The sequence below is a fragment of the Lissotriton helveticus genome, chromosome 3_1 (assembly GCF_964261635.1).
Source record: "Lissotriton helveticus chromosome 3_1, aLisHel1.1, whole genome shotgun sequence".
Taxonomy (NCBI): Eukaryota; Metazoa; Chordata; class Amphibia; order Caudata; family Salamandridae; genus Lissotriton; species Lissotriton helveticus.
The window spans coordinates 1160541155-1160560411 of NC_136061.1; the positions used below are offsets into that span (position 1 = coordinate 1160541155).

The 19257-nt window shown below is 45.7% G+C and overlaps 1 protein-coding gene across 2 annotated transcripts in view; it reads right to left on the minus strand.

Moving 5' to 3' along the window:
* Positions 1 to 19257, minus strand: part of LOC144823334 (mitogen-activated protein kinase kinase kinase 6-like) — a 1091718-nt gene that overhangs the window by 849172 nt on the left and 223289 nt on the right. For both annotated transcript variants that reach the window (XM_078681777.1, XM_078681776.1), the window contains exons 5-6: positions 7614 to 7782; positions 4645 to 4751 (exon numbers count right to left, since the gene is read on the minus strand). In XM_078681777.1, coding sequence (XP_078537903.1) covers positions 4645 to 4751; positions 7614 to 7782 — 276 coding nt within the window. The remainder of the gene's footprint in view (positions 1 to 4644; positions 4752 to 7613; positions 7783 to 19257) is intronic.

The following is a 19257-nucleotide window of genomic DNA, read 5'->3' on the forward strand; positions in this document are numbered from 1 at the left end:
GCTCTTCACACGAGCTATCTTTCGTGGCCCCGTAGGCCTCATTGTCGTCTCCTACCTCGTCGACGACTTCTGGTGCCTCAACCACCTCGACGCCTGCGTCGTATCCGTAGTCGATCTCCTCCGCTGGAGGGGAAACTTGCAGATGAATCTCTTGCTCGTCTGCTTCTTCTCTGTCAAAGATATCCACCGGTGCCGGGGCCGACTGCCGGGCCTCCTGGCGCGCCACGTGCCGAAGTCGAATCGTCTTCTTCGATCGAAACCTGGAACAAGCCATACAGTTGGCTTCATAGTGGTCTGGCGACAGGCACTTGTTGCACACAGGGTGGACGTCGATGTGCGGGTACTTAGATCCGCACACGGGACATTTTTTAAACGGACTCCGTTCCATGATGTCGTCGTAAGTGTTGCTGCGTCGACTGGGCCCCGAGTACCGAAGAGCCACGTGACTCCTCTGGATGTCCGACTCGGGAACTGAGCCGGAACAGAGTTGGGACCCAACGCAAACAATACCGACGGTTAAGAGAAGGCCTTCGGGCCGTAAGAAGAGTCTATATTGATTCCGAACTGGAGATGTCGAATATACATCCGAACCCAATGGCGGAAAAAAACAATCTGGGGATGGAGTCGATGCCCATGCGCACTGTAGTCCAGGGGAGGAGCCACCTATCTCGTGTTACTTCGAAGACTCTTCCAGGACAACAATGTGCAATCATCCGGACCAAACACCAGGCGGCGATCTATGCTACAGATATGAATTCAGCAGCCCACATGCCTTGAACATAAGATCACTAAGCTTACCCCGCTCTGGGATACTAAAGCACTGGGACGGCTGAGACTTAGCAAAGGGTTCGCACAATGGGACAGTATCGGCATATCCACAGTGGGTGACCTGTGGGACAAGGGGGCGGTGCTCCCGTTCTCGTTACTCCAGCAACAGTACGACCTAGGACCGAACGAAATCTACCGCTACGTACAGATCAGACACGCGCCATTACAGGTCATACCGCCAGACACTGAACTCCCAGAATCTTCGCCGTTAGAGGACAGACTACTTACGGACTTTATGCAACGTAAAGCAACTTCCCTCACCTATCGTAAATTACTTAATAATCTACCAACCCCCACACTGAAATTAAGAGAGAAACGGACGGAAGAGGTGGACATGGACGACAATGAATGGAATGAAGCGCTGGCGTCCCCTAGAGAGGTGGGAATCTCAGCAAAATTTAGGCTAGTTCAACTCAAGATCCTACATAGGATATATTACACACGAACCATGCTGCACAGACTGAACAGAGCGCCACACCCCTTTTGTCTGCGGGGTTGCGGGGAAGAGGGAACACTGCTGCATACCCTATGGGACTGCTCCTTGATAGCCGAATACTGGAGACAGGTAATGCGAACTATTTCGCAACCACGCAAGTGCATTTTAAACATATGGGAACCTAATGACTTATCCAGATATGGTCAACTGTGGAGCGCACTGGGCATCATGGTGGCAAAGAGGGACATAGCACAAAAATGGGGCGCTTCAGAAGTACCATCCCTGACGTTATGGTCCAAGAACATGGACATGCTAATGGTTACGGAACGTACAGTTTATGTCACCAGGGCCAGCCCGCGTAAATGGAATAAAGTATGGGCACCGTGGAATGTTTATAGGGGTAACATATGCGAACCATTACCAGAGGATGATGACACCAGCTCTGACGAAGAGAGTTAGGGTAAGGATAAAACATGAAACACAGCTGGGGGAACCGAATCAGAAACAAGGATAAAACAGTGGTGCGTATACTGATGTCTAACACTAGATAATAGAAGGATCTGTCTAGAGATATCTTAATATACCGACTGTCGGGGAGGAGGACCCTGTGTGTATTCATCATGTAATACATTATATACAAGTTGTTTTAAGTTTTAAAAGTTTAAAAAACCCTAGACCTATACATTGCCTGGTGCACGAAATGCCTATGTCGTATACACGTAACTTTCCTGCGCCGCCGGACCCCAGGGATGTCGGCTGATGGGCGATGTATTAATGCACACATTGAACAGATGTTGAAGATAAAACGGCTGGCCCCCGGGTTGTAGGCCTCAAACTGTATTTTCAGAAATGCAAATTAAGGTCTTTTAAAAAAAATAAAAAAATAAAATAAAAATGAATACTGATCATCTAAATAAAATAAACAGGTGAATACTGCGGTGCATCTGAGGCCAGTAAATATAGTTGTCCTAAGTAAACCAAAAACTTAAGGCTAAGGGCTAGCATGTGTCCAGAAACACATGACAAGGATAAAGCATGAACAGGCATATGTTACACCATAACAAAAGGAAGAAACTAAGAAGATAAAGAGCGCAGTGTGCAAACGGCATGGAAATTAGAACATGCATTCCACAGAAAGGATAGCTACTAACAGAACATACCTGAACATGAGACATGCAAGCAACCTGCGAATCATACGTGTAGGTCAGGCATCAGTATAGTGAGGTCACCAGATTCCTATCAAGGGTAGACATTGCAGACAGCCTTGTGAGTAACATCAGCAATGCGGAAATCGAAAACAACTCCAAGAGTAACGCTGAAGTTTGCACGTGTGACAAAAAGTACTAAAACATGGGTCTTGTCATCTGGGAGTAGTTTTGTGTGCTGCTACAGCCGTTAGGAGCATTGGGGGGGGGGGGGGACTCCTGTTTTGCTGTTATTTTTTAGAAGTGTATATAGTGCGGACTCGGCCCAAAGGCATTGGAGTGTTTTACATGAGCACCAATTACGTTAAACAAGGACACATTCATTGTGGGCATGGGGAGATTAAGTTATCGCGTAGGACTACAGAGCCCGGCAAGCCGTTCGTATCTGTGACATGGTTACGTAATCCAGACTAACTACGTAGTCAATAAGAGACGGCAATGGTAACTAAACAAACTGACTGTCCGTCACTCGAAAAAAATTGGATACGCTTCTGTAGCATGACGGAAGAAGCGGATCATAAAGGCCATCTCGAAATGTTTAAGTGTATCGCTATTTTTAAAAACTGATACACAGAAAAAAGTACAACAAAGCAAGGTGATTTTTATCCAATACATTAAATGTCGACACATTTTTAGTATTTTTTTTTTTAAAAAGAGGATTCTGTCCATACAAGTTTAGAAAAAGAAACCAAGAAAGTAATTATGACAAGCATGCCGACAGGCACCCCATGCCGCTAAATGATAGCAAGTCTCCCGGAGAGGACCACTTAACTGTAATTCACGCGCAGCACGTCTTCCGGAGAGGAGCACTCAAATCGAATTAACGCGCACAAGCTGTTCATGGGAAGCGTGTTCACACACCAGAATCTGCGCGTGCCCCGGTCTGTCTCCCTTGGGAGGCATCACGCTGACAATAAGTCTCGCTGGCGAGACCTAAAAAGGAGGTGAAACCACACGAAAAAGCAGATTTGCTACACTAACGATGATGGACAGCCCTGTGAGCCAATGCCTAAAGCCACAGTAACTAATGGCTGAAAGGAGCCATGTAGAAGTCTATTTCTGTAAATCTGTATAGGTACATGTATGTGTGTGTGTGTTGTGTCCTACGTGTTGGCGGTGCATGAGTAGTGAGATTAAAACAGCTCTTGGCACACAGCTAAAGCTGCTTGTAGGCAAGATCTAATAAAAAAGTGGTTGCAGTTCATTTGAGCTAGGGTACAATGAGACAAGTTATACAGGAAATGGGGCGACAGGAAAGGAAGTAGGTGCTAATAGGGGAGGTATACCCGTGATCAAAATATTTGACAGATGAAAACCTACATTCCTAACTGTAGGTCTGCAGACTCCCGGGTCCACGATCCCTACTCAGGAGGTTTGTGACGGTTTAAAAATGTAAACTTTAGCCGATCATAAAGTATATACATGCAAGTCAAAAACACATTTTTAAAACACTCGGTAAATGCAAAGAAATTAGAAATTGAAGGCTAAAAATTGAGTTGGTATCCTTATCTCGATTTTCTGGAACAGCACAAGTACAGAAAATAAAATCAAGTAAGGCCACTGATGGCCTAAATTGAAGTACTGCTTTGCACTGACAAAAAGAGAGCATGCAATAGGAGCAAAAACAAAATGATATGCTGGAGTCCATCATATCACGTTGTCGGAAAGAAACAAAACTTAATACTGAAAATCTCCAACATTCCCATTAAAATGTCAATTTTTGCATATTTTCGTCTCTGAATCAAATGAATATTTCATAATTTATGCATTTATGTATACTTGTTGCTGTATTTGTGTGCATTGTTTTGAGGGTTAAATCATAGAAATTGCTTGGCTGGAGGTCCCGGCTTCCAGTAGTGATTAAGTAGGGGTTCAAAGAAGTCAAAACATTAGGAATTGCTGTTTCAGAAGGTTGGCTTTTTTAACAAACAATTCTAGCTAGAACTCCCTGGTAAGCAGTATCTGTGAACGACGTTCTACCTCTAATAGATGCAATAAAAATGTGGTCATGCCGTGCATTACAGACTGGAATATAAGCTCATTCAGCTATACTCTCCCTCTTACAGCCATAATCATATGTCTAAGCCAAGCCGATCAGTAGATTTTTCACACAATAAAGGAGGAGTAATCACATGTGTGGAGCATTCCGTGATTAGAATCTTTGACCACACTCACCTATTAAGGGCAAAGGTGTAATGAAATGTCACACTCTGCTGTTGGGCCATGTCACATGTGGGTAGGGCCTCCAGTGTCTCCACCAGGGATATAATGGCATTATAGTCCTGAGGAGAAACAGTATAGAAACACATCAAAGAATGCATAACAGCAAAGAATGCAGGACATTCCATATTCACACTACTGAAAGTGCAAACTAGATTCATGCAATGCGGAGCACTTAAAAACTAGATTCCTATTACTCCACATGGAAAAAGGTGCGACAGACATTGGGGTTTCATGGTTTTCCTTTGGTATGTCATTCTGTTTACCCCAACATACTGATTTAGATGGGTTCTCTCTGCAGTGTGTGTTTATATATCAATGGCCCATGCTGAATTTCGTGTGAATGCCAATACCTAAAAAGACAGGTTGGCCCAGTATAACTCCACCTAATGCTATCATAATGTGTTTCTTTGGATTTGCCTTTCATGCTTAACTTTACTGATAATGTAATTTACCTTTCATACTTTTTGGCCTTTAAAATGTTTGTGCATACTAATTTCTGATTAAATGCTAATCAGGTGAAATCACAGGATAAGACTCAATTTGATTCAGATATAATGTATGGCTATGGAAATTAACATCTGAAACTATTCCCATAAACATCGAGGCTGAGGAAGGAAAAACGGAAAGGAATTGTTTCATGATTTCCACGCAGGGAATTTGTTGCAGCAGTCCTTCGGGCCATTATGTTCCCTTCTCTCTCCCAGGAAGAATGTTATAAGGCCCTGGGTTCAAAGCACCATAGCAATCTTCAGTGTCTCCAAGTAATATTCTGCACGGTATGGATTTCAAAGATCTATGAAAACCTGCAGTGGAATGGCCTGCAAAACTCTCTGAGGGAACTCCCCAACTGAAATAAACAATGCTAGAAGAATCTTCCTAATATTTCATTGTGCAGATATGGGATTTTTTCTGCCTGCATTATAATGATTACATTTTTTTTATCAGCAAAATAGTATCAAAGCATGGGCGCCCGCCCCCCCCCCCCCTCCCCGGATCCAGGCCCGGTTCTAGAGGATGGGCCCACATACCTGGACCGATTTTCCTGCTGGGGCGACACCTGAAAGGCTGCTACAGCAGCCCGAGTGTGAGTCCCAGCAGGTCACAGTCAGCCGTTCCCAATGTCATGGGCAGTGTGACAATGGTCCGGCCGGACCATGACATTGGGAGCGGCTGACAGACAGTGGGAGGGAGAAATGATTGACGAGAGAAGATAGTGAAAGAGGCGAGGGGGGACATTATTATAGTTCAGCACAATGAGGCAGGGAGACAGAGGGAGACGGAGGGAGACAGAGGGTGACAGACAGAAGGACACAGACAGAGGGAAGGGGGCAACAGATGGAAGGGGGCGACATAGGTAGGGACTCGGGAGACAGACAGACAGGGAGACAGATAGAGGGAGATACAGGGTGGGAGACAGACAGAGACAGACAGAGGAAGAGAGACCGAGAGAGAGGGAGACCGAGAGAGAGGGAGACCGAGAGAGAGGGAGACAGAGAGAGAGGGAGACCGAGAGGGAGGGAGACCGAGAGGGAGGGTACCAGACAGACAGAGGGAGGGTACCAGACAGACAGAGGGCGGGTACCAGACAGACAGAGGGCGGGTACCAGACAGACAGAGGGCGGGTACCAGACAGACAGAGGGAGGGTACCAGACAGACAGAGGGCGACAGACAGACAGAGGGAGGGTACCAGACAGAGGGCGACAGACAGACAGAGGGCGACAGACAGACAGAGGGCGACAGACAGAGGGCGACAGACAGACGGAGGGAGGGAGACAGACAGGGGAGAGGGAGGGAGGGAGAGGGAGGGAGGGATAGGGAGGGAGGGACAGAGAGGGAGGGAGGGAGGGAGAGAGGGGGAGGAGGAGGGAGAGAGGGGGAGGAGGAGGGAGAGGGAGAGGGAGAGGGAGAGGGGGAGGGGAGGGGAAGGGGGAGGGGGAGAGGGAGAGGGGGAGAGGGAGGGAGGGAGAGGGAGGGAGGGAGAGGGAGGGAGGGAGGGAGAGGGAGGGAGGGAAAGGGAGGGAGACAAAGGGAGGGAGACAGAGAGAGGGATGGTGAGATAGGGATGGAGAGCGAGGGAGAGGGAGAGAGACAGAGGGAGAGAGACAGAGGGAGAGAGACAGAGGGAGAGAGACAGAGGGAGAGAGACAGAGGGAGAGAGACAGAGGGAGAGAGACAGAGGGAGAGAGACAGAGAGGGAAAGGGAGGGAGACAGAGAGACAGACAGAGAGAGAGAGATAGAGAAAGAAAGATGTGTGTATGCCGGGTCTGGTGGCTCAGCCGACAAAGGCGTCCGCTGCAAGGACCGGTGTTCAACCTCATGGTCATAGTTTTTTTGTTGCTCTAGCCCCACCCCCCTCCCTCACTGACCCCGCCCCCAACAGTGCGGCCCTTGGCCACAAACCACACTGTAAATTTGGCCCCTGAGAGAAAGTTTGTGAGTACCCATACTCTAGAACCGCATCAACCTGATTTAGAATGTTTTTGTTTTTTTCCGGTCATTTTTAGGTTTTCCCTCTGTTTTATTACTTGCCAGGTTGTCTGATGTGGCGCCTCACAAGATTTTTCTCTTCCCCCTATGGATTTCTTTGTTTATTTAAGCCCTTTGTCTTATTAGATTTTTTTTAATGTATTTAATACTTGTGCTCAATCATGTCGGAGGATGGTGATGAAGTTAAAATGTTGCCCCCCCCTGGAAACATTTCTGCGGATGCCCATGTATCAAAGGGATATCCATATTCCTGCTGTTGTAACAAATGGTTTAGGAATCGCTGCTTACAAAGATATATGCTTCTCTGAAGCCAATGGCGTGAAACCACGGAGAGGAACTGTAAGGCTGGCATTGCAAATTGGCCGTAGAGGGTTAAGGGGCTTCGTTCATCTAGGTTTCCAATATCGCTGCATATGTGACAGCAGAAGCTACCTGCACATCGCGGTACGCCAGAAGGAAGTTCATGAGGATGTCCAGACTAAGGCACTGCACGCTGTCCAGCCGTCGCTGTATACGGCTCAGTTCCTGGCTCAGCTGCTCCCCGCTGTACATTTCCCGGGCTTTACGGATATCCCGCCTGATCGTCTCCCGAAAGTACTCACTGTAAGAGAAACAAGTGATCAAGCATAGCCTCAGAACACACCCACCTAAACACACACAGAACACAAAAAACAACCCAGTAAACAGTGTGCAGATAACATCGAAATGTCAGTTCCGCCGTGCTGTGATAGCTGGCAGAGGAAGGAGGGTGAGAACGCTAATCCAAAAGACTTATTTTATAGTAAGAATTGAATAAGTTGTGATTCATACGGGTGGAAATGTTGAAGGGCCCATGATCCAAATATTGGCAGACTGCAATTACATAGTGGGAGCTGGTAGTCAATTTACTCTTCGTCCTATTGCCTGTGCCTCTTAACTGGCCATGCTTGAGCTTAATGTATAGTCTCATATGAGAGGGCAGTCGTCACGGTCTTAAACAGACATGAATTTTGCTCCCACCCCTTTTGACATCAGAGCCCATTATTTTTTTTTTCTAAGTCAGCGAAAAAAAATATGTTCAGAGAGCTTGCATGATTATCATACTCACTGGGTGAAAACGCACAGAGCAGTCCAGAAAATGTACAAGAGCAGGGAAGCAGGAATTCCCTACTAATTGACAGCCAGATTTGTATAGTTGAAGATACCCATCAGCGAGCAACCAATTAGTGGCTAAAGTATGTAGGGTATGTGTATTATTTTTAAGCCTTTGCTGCTCGTGTCCTTTTTCCATTTCAGAAAGGCCCCTATATCTCCTGTTTTCTAGAGTCACAATGTGTGAGGAGGTCCAAGCCGGGATGTGACAGATGGACTGCCTAATAACGGTGGCAAAGGATCTGCAATTCTATTTCGTATACCCTCTACACAGAAGGTGTTCTCCTAGGGACCAACAGTTAAAATCAACTGATGCTTGCAGGTTTATAGCCTGAAGCACACTAGCAAATGCCCTAAAACCTGTGCAATACATGCCTAATAACCTACTGATGTAAACAAAAGGGAGAGATATGCCTTTTCCTCAAGTTTTTATGGAAGCATATATGATTTCTGCTAGATGTCCAAACACACTTTTTTAAGTTTGTACCGGTATTTTTATTTATACCTTTCACTTATATTCTTTATATTTATGGTTGATTAATCACAGTGTATAAAAAATGTATTGTGATGTATTGTATATATTATGATTTATCATTTGTGAAATGTTTGTACATATCATGTGGAGATGATTGGGCAATTCTCTTATTCACGCTGTGATTAATCAACCAAAAATATAAAGAATATAAGTGAAAGGTATAAATAAAAATACCGGTACAAACTTAAACACTTCAAATGAACGGGGACCACTTTATTTATTTTAGTTTATTGTTTTTACTATCAAATATCACATATTAGGTGATAAGTCTCACCTGTTTATGTTTTAAGTATAATTGATGTATGGTATGCTGTTATGTGATGTGCACTATATGTTATGTCTTTTATAATTATATAAGCAATATGATATTAGGTTGCAGCAGTTATAATTACCAGTTCTTTTATTACGTTAATTTTTCAAGGTTTAATGCTTGATTATAATTTCCTTTATGATTCAATGCTCTTTATATTTCCTTTTATGATGAAATACCATTTATATGAATGCTATTTGCACTTCGTGTAATTAAGTACCTGTTCTTTAGTTATGCTAAATTGTTATGATAAATTCTTCGTTTTAATTTTCATTTTTATGATGCATAACGCAGTTCTGTTATTGAAGTTAATTAATTCATTCATATTTCTGTATTTTTATGAGTGGGCGTTCTTGGTCTGCATTTACTGGTTTCAAATGTTTGATGCGGACGTCAACCTTGAAAGTTCAGTATTGCTTACTTATTTTTCATGAATTGTTATTTTTTCTCGCAAACGTTTTATTATCTTAAACATTTTCTTGAGCGTAGACGTACATTACATGAAATATACTTATATTGATTACTCATGTTTTAAATGTTCTGTGTATTTAACCTTTTTGAATTGATTATTATGCCAGATTTTCACTGCCTTTAAAGGTTTGATTAATAAATAATTATTTATACTGGCAACTGAGGTTTTCCTTAGTTTGTGCTCCTTTTAGGTGTTCATTTTCACCTTTTTTCTTATTAAAGGAGTTTCTATTTATTTTCTCCTGTTGGGCACTTCTTTGTTCTTATATATTCTTTACGTGGTTCTACCTTTTACTTCTTCATTTGTTGGTTCACAATCTCTCCAGTCTGGCCAATCGGTGTATTTTGCGACACTTTCAACGTTTCGGTTTGGTGTCCACTTTCGCATTATTTTTTTCTCTTTGTCCTTTAAAGAGAGGATGTGTTCTCTTTCTTAATTTTCTTCTTCTTATCTCTACTCCTTGATTTGCTTCTTTTGTCTTGACTTATTCCTTTCTTTTATTCACCTTCCTTCATTACTTCTCTTGACTCTTCTCAGTTTAAATCTTTCTTCATTTATCACCTCTTGTGTTCAATTTCTTATATTTATGTTCTCCATTCTTCATATACTTACTTATCCCTTTTCTACTTTTCTTTCATATGTTCATTGTTATTATTTGTAATTGCTTTGTTCACATCTATGTTTTGGTTGCAATTGCAAAATGTATAAAAGGGGAAGATGTGTAGTGTTGGCTTTCCAGCGTATTCACTGCTGTCATCATTTGGAATGTGATTATTCATGATGACATATTAGAATGTTGGGTTCTGAGCTCTAGTCAGTTGGGAGCTTGGGACTGAGCTGAAAGGTGACAGCTCCTGGTGGGGTTTACTTGAATTTATCTTATTATCATTATCTAAATATTTATGAATTACCACCTTGTACCATCTTCCTCAATAAATATCTATTATTACAAGAACCTACGTGGACCTGATCATCATTTACTTCACTACAGCATGCCAGTCCATTAACAAAAGATTACAACACGCCTCTTGTGAGCTGTGCAGACAACTTCATCCGGACCATGAACCTGCAGCATTTCAAGGTTTGCTGACAAAAAGGTATTAAAAAGTTTAAAAACAATCCAAGTCAAAGGTAACCTGGGATACACTCACAGTGTCTGCAAAATCAAACTACTATGTAAAGAGAAATCAATACAAAAAGTAGACCGTTTTGCATACCGGGACTTACTGTTTAGTATAGGTTTTGGCATGTTTCCACCACACTATATGGCAATAACACATGGACCATAGATCTTGGGTGTGAAAGTGGACAGAACCCTGCTTTACCAGACTGAGGTCTGGATCTTTCAATAACAGCACTCCTCCGCAGTGGTATTCAGAATATGTTCTGAAGAAAGCTGTTGAATACCAAGCAGCTCGGAAAGGATTATTATGGATGCTGTGTTAAACTGCACACAATATCATAATAATATGAAGCTAGGTGAAGTGCCATGAAATGCAACAGGAACAACAAAAAGCCCAACATCCATACCGATATCAAGATGAAAGGACATTACTCAAATTAAGCAAACATAAGGAAATGATAGACGGAGCGCTGAAACTTTTCAGACACTCACCCCCAGTTACAGTGCTGGGTTGAATCCATCATCGGTCACTTTGTCACCACAGTTCAGACACAGCCATATGCAAATCAGACTTGACCCTGTGCCCCATGGGAACAGTAAATCCCAAACTGCCAAGCCAGGTCTTCACTGGACTGGAAACAAGCATCCTGGGACCGGTTTCGGGGTGATTGCGACAAGAAAAGCTACTTTCCATGTAAGGAACTGCAGTTCGCATTTGATTAGTGGTTCAAATGGAGGACCCATGAGCCTAGTAAGGACAATGTTTAGATTCCGCACCGGAGAGGGTGTCAGTGTGGGAGGAATTATCCTTTTAAGGCCTTCCATGAAAGCTTTGATAGCAGGTACTCTGAACAATGACAAACGTCTGTTTTGCGGGTAGGCAGCAAGGGCAGCCAGATGTAATTTGTCTTATCCATTTTTCTGTAGTGATGGAATTCCAGACAGGTAAGAACTGTGCGAGTCTCCCTCCGACCGGAGTGGAATGGTCTGGAGGTAGTGGAGGGAAGTCACGGTTTGTTAGTGGGGGAGGTGCGAGTATTCTTACCTCGGCCTCTCCCTTTGTTATTTCCCCTGTACCCACCTCTGAAATATCCCTTATTGGGGGATGGTTGTGTGGGACTTTTGTAGGAAGCAGGGACTGTACTGATGTTTTTGGATGCGCCCCCTATAAAAGGGTTACAAAAGGAGGTGGTGATGGACGGAGCATCTGAACCAATCAAACACTCACACCCAGTCAACAGATCTGGGTTTAATCCATCACCGTTCTTTAGCCCACTCTGCCACCCCAGTTCAGACATGGCCATGTGCAAATCAGTCTGACGCGAGTCCCTTGCTCACTTTGCCACTGGACTCAAGCAAGCCTGCCTGAAGACTGCTAAAATGCCAGAAACCAGTCCTAGAAAGCTTGTTTCCGGTCCAGGGAAGGCATGGCTTGGCAGTTAGGGCTGGACTGTTCCCATGAGGCACAGGGTCAGACTGATTTGCATATGGCCATGTCTGAACTGCGGTGGCAGAGTGGGCTAAAGAATGGTGATGCATTAAACCCAGATCTGTTGACTGGGTGTGAGTGTTTGATTGGTTCAGATGCTACGTCCATCACCACCCCCTTTTGTACCGCTTTGTTCGCCATAAGTTGGCAGGGTATGCTCAGACGTGAGTCCCTTGCTCACTTTGCCACTGGATTCAAGCAAGCCTGGCTGAAGACGGCTGAAATGCCAGAAACCGGTCCTAGGAAGCTTGTTTCCGGTACAGGGAAGGCATGGCTTGACAGTTCGGGCTGGACTGTTCCCATGAGGCACAGGGTCAGACTGATTTGCTTATGGCCATGTCTATACTGAGGTGGCAGAGTGGGCTGAAGAACGGTGATGGATTAAACCTAGATCTGTTGACTGGGTGTGAGTGTTTGATTGGTGCAGATGCGCCGTCCATCACCACCCCCTTTTGTACCGCCCTATAAAAGGAGTGACAAAAGGAGCCTCGTGTAGATGGAGACTGTAATACTCCCATAGATTTTGCAGTCTCAGTGTCTTTTTTCATTTTCTCTAAGGTTGTGTCTACAGCTGGGCCAAAAAGTTGTTCCTGATTGAACAACTGATTCAGGATAGTAGTTTGCACTTCTTGTTTGAACCCAGAAATGTGCAACTATGCATGCCTTTGCAATAACACACTAGTGTTGATTGATGTAAATGCAGTGTCTGCTGCATAGAGGGCACATTTAATGGATGCGTTGGTTATTAACTTGCCCTCCTGAATCAAATCATTGGCTTTGGCCTTGTATTGGTCATGTAAATGCTGAATAAGGCCCCGAAGCTTGTCGTAGTGAGCCCCATCGTATCTGGCCAGTAATGCTAGAGCATAGCTATCCTCCAGTGATTAGCTGCCTCGGAGGCAACTCGTTTGCCTGAAGCGTCTAGCAATTTTGACTCTTTGTCTGGAGGTGGAGCATCACCAAAGGTCTGAGTTTGCCCACTTCCTAGCATTGGTCACTACCAGGGAATCTAAGGGGAGTTGGCCTTTAATGTAGGTGGGATCATTAGGGGTGGGTTTATATTTTTGATCAATCCCAGGATTGAGAATCATGGTCCTGACAGGGTCTTTCAAGATGTCTGGAGCATGCTTGATGACACCTTTGAGCATCGGTAATGTTTGTACTGTCCTTTGGGACTGTGCAAAAGTGTCTACGAGAAGTCTTCCTCTGTGGGGTCTGAATGCATTTGCACAACATGAAATTGGGCAGCCCTATCAATGAGCTGACTAAAGCCAATGTTGTCATCTGGGGGAGATGGCCTGGTTGGCTACGTCTCTGGATAAGGAAGGTCTGGAAGGTCTGGAGGGTCTACAGGGTCATTGTAATCGTCCCATGTGTCCTGTGGTATGTCAGTGTCATCAGGATTATTTAAAGGGTCCTTATTTTCGCCCCCACACCCTAGGTCATCATCATCCTGTGGTGATGGTGAGTATGGAGGAAGTATAGGAGACTTTGGAGGAGAGAAAGGCTTAGTAGGAAGAACAGGAGAAGAGGGTCTTAATGGTGAAGTTGCACAGTTCTTTTTCTTCACAGGCACCTCAGGAATGTGTGGAGTATCCAATTATCTCTTGTTCATGGGGATATTGACAATATGACCTGTTTTAGGGTCCACAAGCAGTGTTTTCTGTTTCGGATCGATGGGATCTGGAGGAAACAGTTCTTCCTCGTTGGTGTGTGCTTTCTGCACAGATTTTTTCGGCGCTGAACGTGGTTTAGATTTCTGCCCAGGAGTCTATGAAGGAATTTTGGGTCCTTCAGCTTCGGTGTTGAGTCTGAAATCTTTTTCGGATCCAAAGGTTTTCGAGGTGTCTTCGGATCAGAGGCCTTTTGATTTTTTCGGTGCCATAGTGCTTGGCGCAGAGGCCTTTTTGCAGACAGTGGGATATGTTCCCGCTTTCGGCACCAACGGTGTTTTTGTGGCACTGACATGCGGCTTGCTCGGTCCCGAGCCGCCGGAAGGCTTTTCCTTTGTCTTCGGAGGCGGGGCTTCTGAAATTTTCTTTTGGTTGTGACTAAGGCCTTCAGGTGAAGTCTTGTCTGGAGCCTTCTTTTTTTCAGGTGGGGTTGGGGCAGGGGCACTTGTACTCACTCGTTGACCTGGAGTGATGTGGTCGTCGGAGTAATCTGCTTCGGATAAGATGTCGAGATCCTCCGAATCTTTCGTCTCTGGAACGTCTGGGCCTTCATTGAAGATGTCTTCTGGCACCAGTGCAGCCTGTTGCGCCATAACGTGTCGTCGAGCCCAGCAATCACGAATAGTCTTGAACGGGAAGGAAGCGTAGGCTTGGCAATTTTTCTCTCCGTGCTCGGGCGAGAGACCTTGTGTTGGTGGCTGTGTGGGAATTTAGCTCCACACTGGGGGCATTTTTTGAATGGGTCCTTTCCATTAGCTGTAGGCATGACTGGCGTCGATGGGCCCTGCGGCCCACGTCGACGACCGGAATAGAGTATGTAAGTTAGCGTGTCAAAAAGCACGCGAACAATACCGTCGAGTTTGCAATGGTTTGCGTGTCTAAATGGTTTGGAAAACACAGTACCGAACCGAAGCGCTGAAATTACATCCAAACCCGATGGCGGAAAACAACAGGATGGAGTTGATGACCATGCGCACTATCGTCCAAGGGAAGAGTCACCGATCTTGTGACTACAAACGAATATGCTACTTACCAGTATGCATCTGTTGTTGGCATGTAGGGCTGCTGACATTCATATCTTGTGCATAGATCGCCGCCTAGTGTTGGGTCCGGATGATTGCACATTGTTGTCCTGGAAGAGTCTTCGAAGTATCACGAGATAGGTGGCTCCTCCCCTGGACTACAGTGCGCATGGGCATCGACTCCATCCTCAGATTGTTTTTCGCCATTGTGGCAAAGATGGAGTGTAACACCGTGAGTGATGACCATGCTAAGAGTAATTGCAAGTGCTGCAGCTGCTACAGGCGCCGGGGAGGAGGGCGGGCGATATGAATGTCAGCAGCCCTACATGCCAAGAACAGATGCATACTGGTAAGTAGCATATTCGGTTCGAGGCATGTGGGCTGTTGAATTCATATCTTGTGCATAGAATACATAGCAGTCCCTCAATTAGTGGCGGCCGCCTGTGCCAGCTGCAGCAGTTTGAAAAAGTGTTTTTAGAACAGCCTGCCCTACAGCTGCCTGCTGTTTGGAGTGCACATCTACACAGTAGTGTTTTGTAAATGTGTGTGTGGTAGACCATGTGGCTGCTCTTCATATGTCTTCTAAAGGAATATTTCCAAGGAAAGCCATAGAGGCCCCCAACTTTCGCGTGGAGTGGGCCCGTGGGGGAATCGTTAATGTGCGCTTGGCTTTTTGATAGCAAATTTGAATGCACTTAATGATCCACCTGGCTATACCTGCTTTGGAAATGGGGTTGCCTTTGTGTTGTGGTGAAAAGGCAACAAACAGTTGTTTTGTTTTCCGAAAATCTTTGGTCCTATCTATGTAGTACATTAGAGCTCTCTTGACGTCTAGTGTGTGGAGCTTTCTCTCCGCCACTGACTCCGGATTTTGGAAGAACACTGGCAGTTCTATAGTCTGATTGATATGGAACTGTGAAACCACTTTAGGAAGAAACTTAGGGTTAGTACGGAGTACCACCCTGTTGGAGTGAATCTGTATGAATGGCTCCTGGATAGTTAGTGCCTGGAGTTCACTAACGCGTCGCAGCGATGTGATTGCTATCAGGAAAGCCACTTTCCACGTCAAGAACTGGATTTCGCATGAGTGTAGAGGCTCAAAAGGTGGACCCATCAGTCTGGTGAGGACCACATTTAGGTTCCATTCAGGAGCTGGTGGGTTCCGGGGAGAAATAACTCGTTTGAGTCCCTCCAGAAAATGTATACGAATGGAAGCATAGGCCAGATTGCATTTGAATAGATGTAACAGATAACAAATGATGTTGTGAGTAGATGCATCTAGCGGGTTGATGTTGTGGTCTGCACAATAAATGACAAACCGCTTCCATTTTGCCGCATAACATGCTATGGTGGTGGGCTTTCTTGCCTCTCTTATGATATCCATACAGTTGGGAGGCAAGTTGAGGTAGCCAAACTCTAAGACCTCAGGAGCCAGATCGCCAGGTTGAGCTGTTGCGGATCTGGATGCTGAATGTCGCCATGGCTCTGCGTCAAAAGCCTGGGTGTGAGGTGCAGCCTTTGATGCGGTACCACGGATAGTTCTAGAAAAGTGGTGTACCATGGTTGGCGTGCCCACGTTGGAGCAACTAGGATGAGAGTCATCGAGTGTTGCTTTAGCTTGCGTGCCACCAGCGGTATTAGAGGTGCTGGGGGACAAGCGTACGCAAATATGCCTGACCAGTTCATCCATATCGCATTGCCCTGCGACTGTGGGTGTGGAAACCTGGCGGCAAAGCTTTGGCATTTGGCGTTTTCTTTTGTGGCGAACAGGTCTATCTGCGGATGACCCCACTGCTGGAAGTACGGGTGGAGTACAGATGGATGCATCTCCCACTCGTGCATTTGGTGGCTGTGCCTGCTGAGCAGGTCCGCCATCTGATTGTCCTTGCCCAGGAGGTGTTCCGTCATGAGGAAGATGTTTCTCTGAATGGCCCACTTCCACATGCTCTGAGCCAGATAAGACAACAGTGGAGAGTGTGTACCTCCCTGCTTCTGTATGTAGTACATGGCCGTCAGGTTGTCCGTCCGGATTAACACAACCTTGTTGCACAGATGTACTTTGAATGCTTTCATTGCCAAGAAGATAGCCATCAGTTCTAGAAGGTTGATGTGCATCTTATTTTGCTGTGCTGTCCATAGTCCCTGCACTGTGTAGTGGAGTACATGAGCTCCCCATCCCTGGAGAGATGTGTCCGTTGTCAGAATAATCTGTGGCACAGGCTCTTGGAACGGTCGGCCCTTGCAAAGGTTTTGTGGATTCCACCAATGCAGAGAGCTGTACGCACAACCGGTCACCAACACTAGGTCTTTCAACTGTTCGGGAGCCTGGTTCCACTGATGTGCTAAGCACTCCTGAAGCGGACGCATATGTAGTCTAGCGTGCGGGACTAAGAAGATGCAGGAGGCCATCATGCCTATCAACTGCATGAACACTCGTGCCGGAAGCGAGTGTTGTGGTCTGAATTTTTGTATCAGCAATTGAATGCTGTTGATTCTCACTGAATTTGGCTGTGCTTTGGCTGCCAGAGTATCTATTTTCGCGCCTAGATACTGCCGTAAGTGGGCGGGCTGAAGGTGGGACTTTGGATAATTCAGTGAAAACCCCAGATCGTGAAGGTGAATGGTGTGGGACATGTGGGCGGCACACTGCTTGGCCGACTTCGCCTGGATAAGCCAGTCGTCCAGATAAGGGTAGACGTGAACGTTCTGTCTCCGTAGGAATGCAGCCACTGTCGCTAGGCACTTTGTAAACACCCTGGGTGCTGTCGTCACTCCGAAAGGGAGGACCTTGAATTGATAATGTTGATGTTGAATGGTGAATCTGAGGTATTTTCTGTGTGACGGGTGTAGCGGAATATGGAAATATGCATCCTTCAGATCTAATGTTGCTAGGAAATCTCCTTGACTGAGTAACAGGAGAACCTGCTGCAATGTGAGCATGTGAAAGTTTTCTGATAGGATGTACTGGTTTAGGGGCCTGAGGTCCAGTATGGGTCTGAGGCACCCGTCCTTTTTTGGGATTAAGAAGTACAGCGAGTACACCCCTGTACCTCTTTCCTCCACAGGCACAAGCTCTATTGCTCCTTTTTGCAGCATGACGACTACCTCCTGCTGCAATATGTGCAAATGCTCTGTGGACATAGGACGGTGTTTTGGGGGTATGTTGGGTGGAGGGGATGTTAACTCCAGACAATAACCGTACTGGATAAGCTTTCTCACCCACCTGTCTGTAGTGATGGATGTCCAGACTGGTAGGAACTGTTGCAGTCTCCCCCGACTGGTGTGGCATTGTCGGGGGGCAGTGACAAGGCGTCACTGTTTGTTAGTGGAGGAGGTTGTTGTTTCCACGACCTCTGCCCTTGGTGCGGTTTCCACAATAGCCATCTCCACTTTGTTTGGTGTAGGTGGTTTGCGCGCCTCCTTTACCGTATTGTGTCTGCTGTGACAGCTGGCCTCTGGAAACTCCTCTATTGTTTGAGCGACGAAAAGAACCACCCCTGAACTGCTGGGACTGTAGAGCCCCCATAGACTTTGCAGTCTCAGTGTCCTTTTTGATCTTTTCCAAGGTGGTGTCCACCTCTGGTCCAAATAAGTGATCAGGGTTTACAGGCTGATTTAGTATGGTGGTTTGTATCTCGGGCTTGAAACCGGAGATTCTCAGCCAGGCATGTCGGCGCAACATAACACTTGTGTTGATTGCCCTGGCCGCGGTGTCTGCTGCATCCAGCGCACACTTGATAGATGCATTTGATATAAGCTTCCCTTCCTGTATGAGCATCTCTGCTGCCTCCTTATATTCATCTGGCAAGTGTTGTAACAGGGTTTCAAGTGTATCGTAATGAGCCCTGTCATATCTGGCTAAGAGTGCCTGAGTGTTGGAAATGCGCCAGATATTGGCCTCTTGAGCCGCCACCCTTTTCCCTGATGTTTCTAGCACTTTAGATTCTTTGTTAGGGGGAGGAGCATCACCCGTTGTTTGCGAGTTTGCCCTCTTCCGGGCATTTGAAACAACCAGAGAGTCCAACGGCAACTGTCCCTTGATATAGGTAGGGTCCCCAGGTGCTGGTTTGTACTTTTTCTCAATTCTGGGGTTTATTACCCATGCTCTCGTGTTTTCTTTAAAAATGTCTGCAGCATGTTTTAAGACACCCTTTAGCATTGGTAGAGTCTTGACAGTTCTCTCCAAGGTAGAGAAGGTGTCAAACAAAAAATCCACTTCAATAGGGTCAGCATGGAGCTGGACATCATGATTTTTGGCTGCCCTTTCAATAAGCGCATTAAACGCCGCTGAGTCTTCAGTAGGCGAGGTTTTTACAGCATA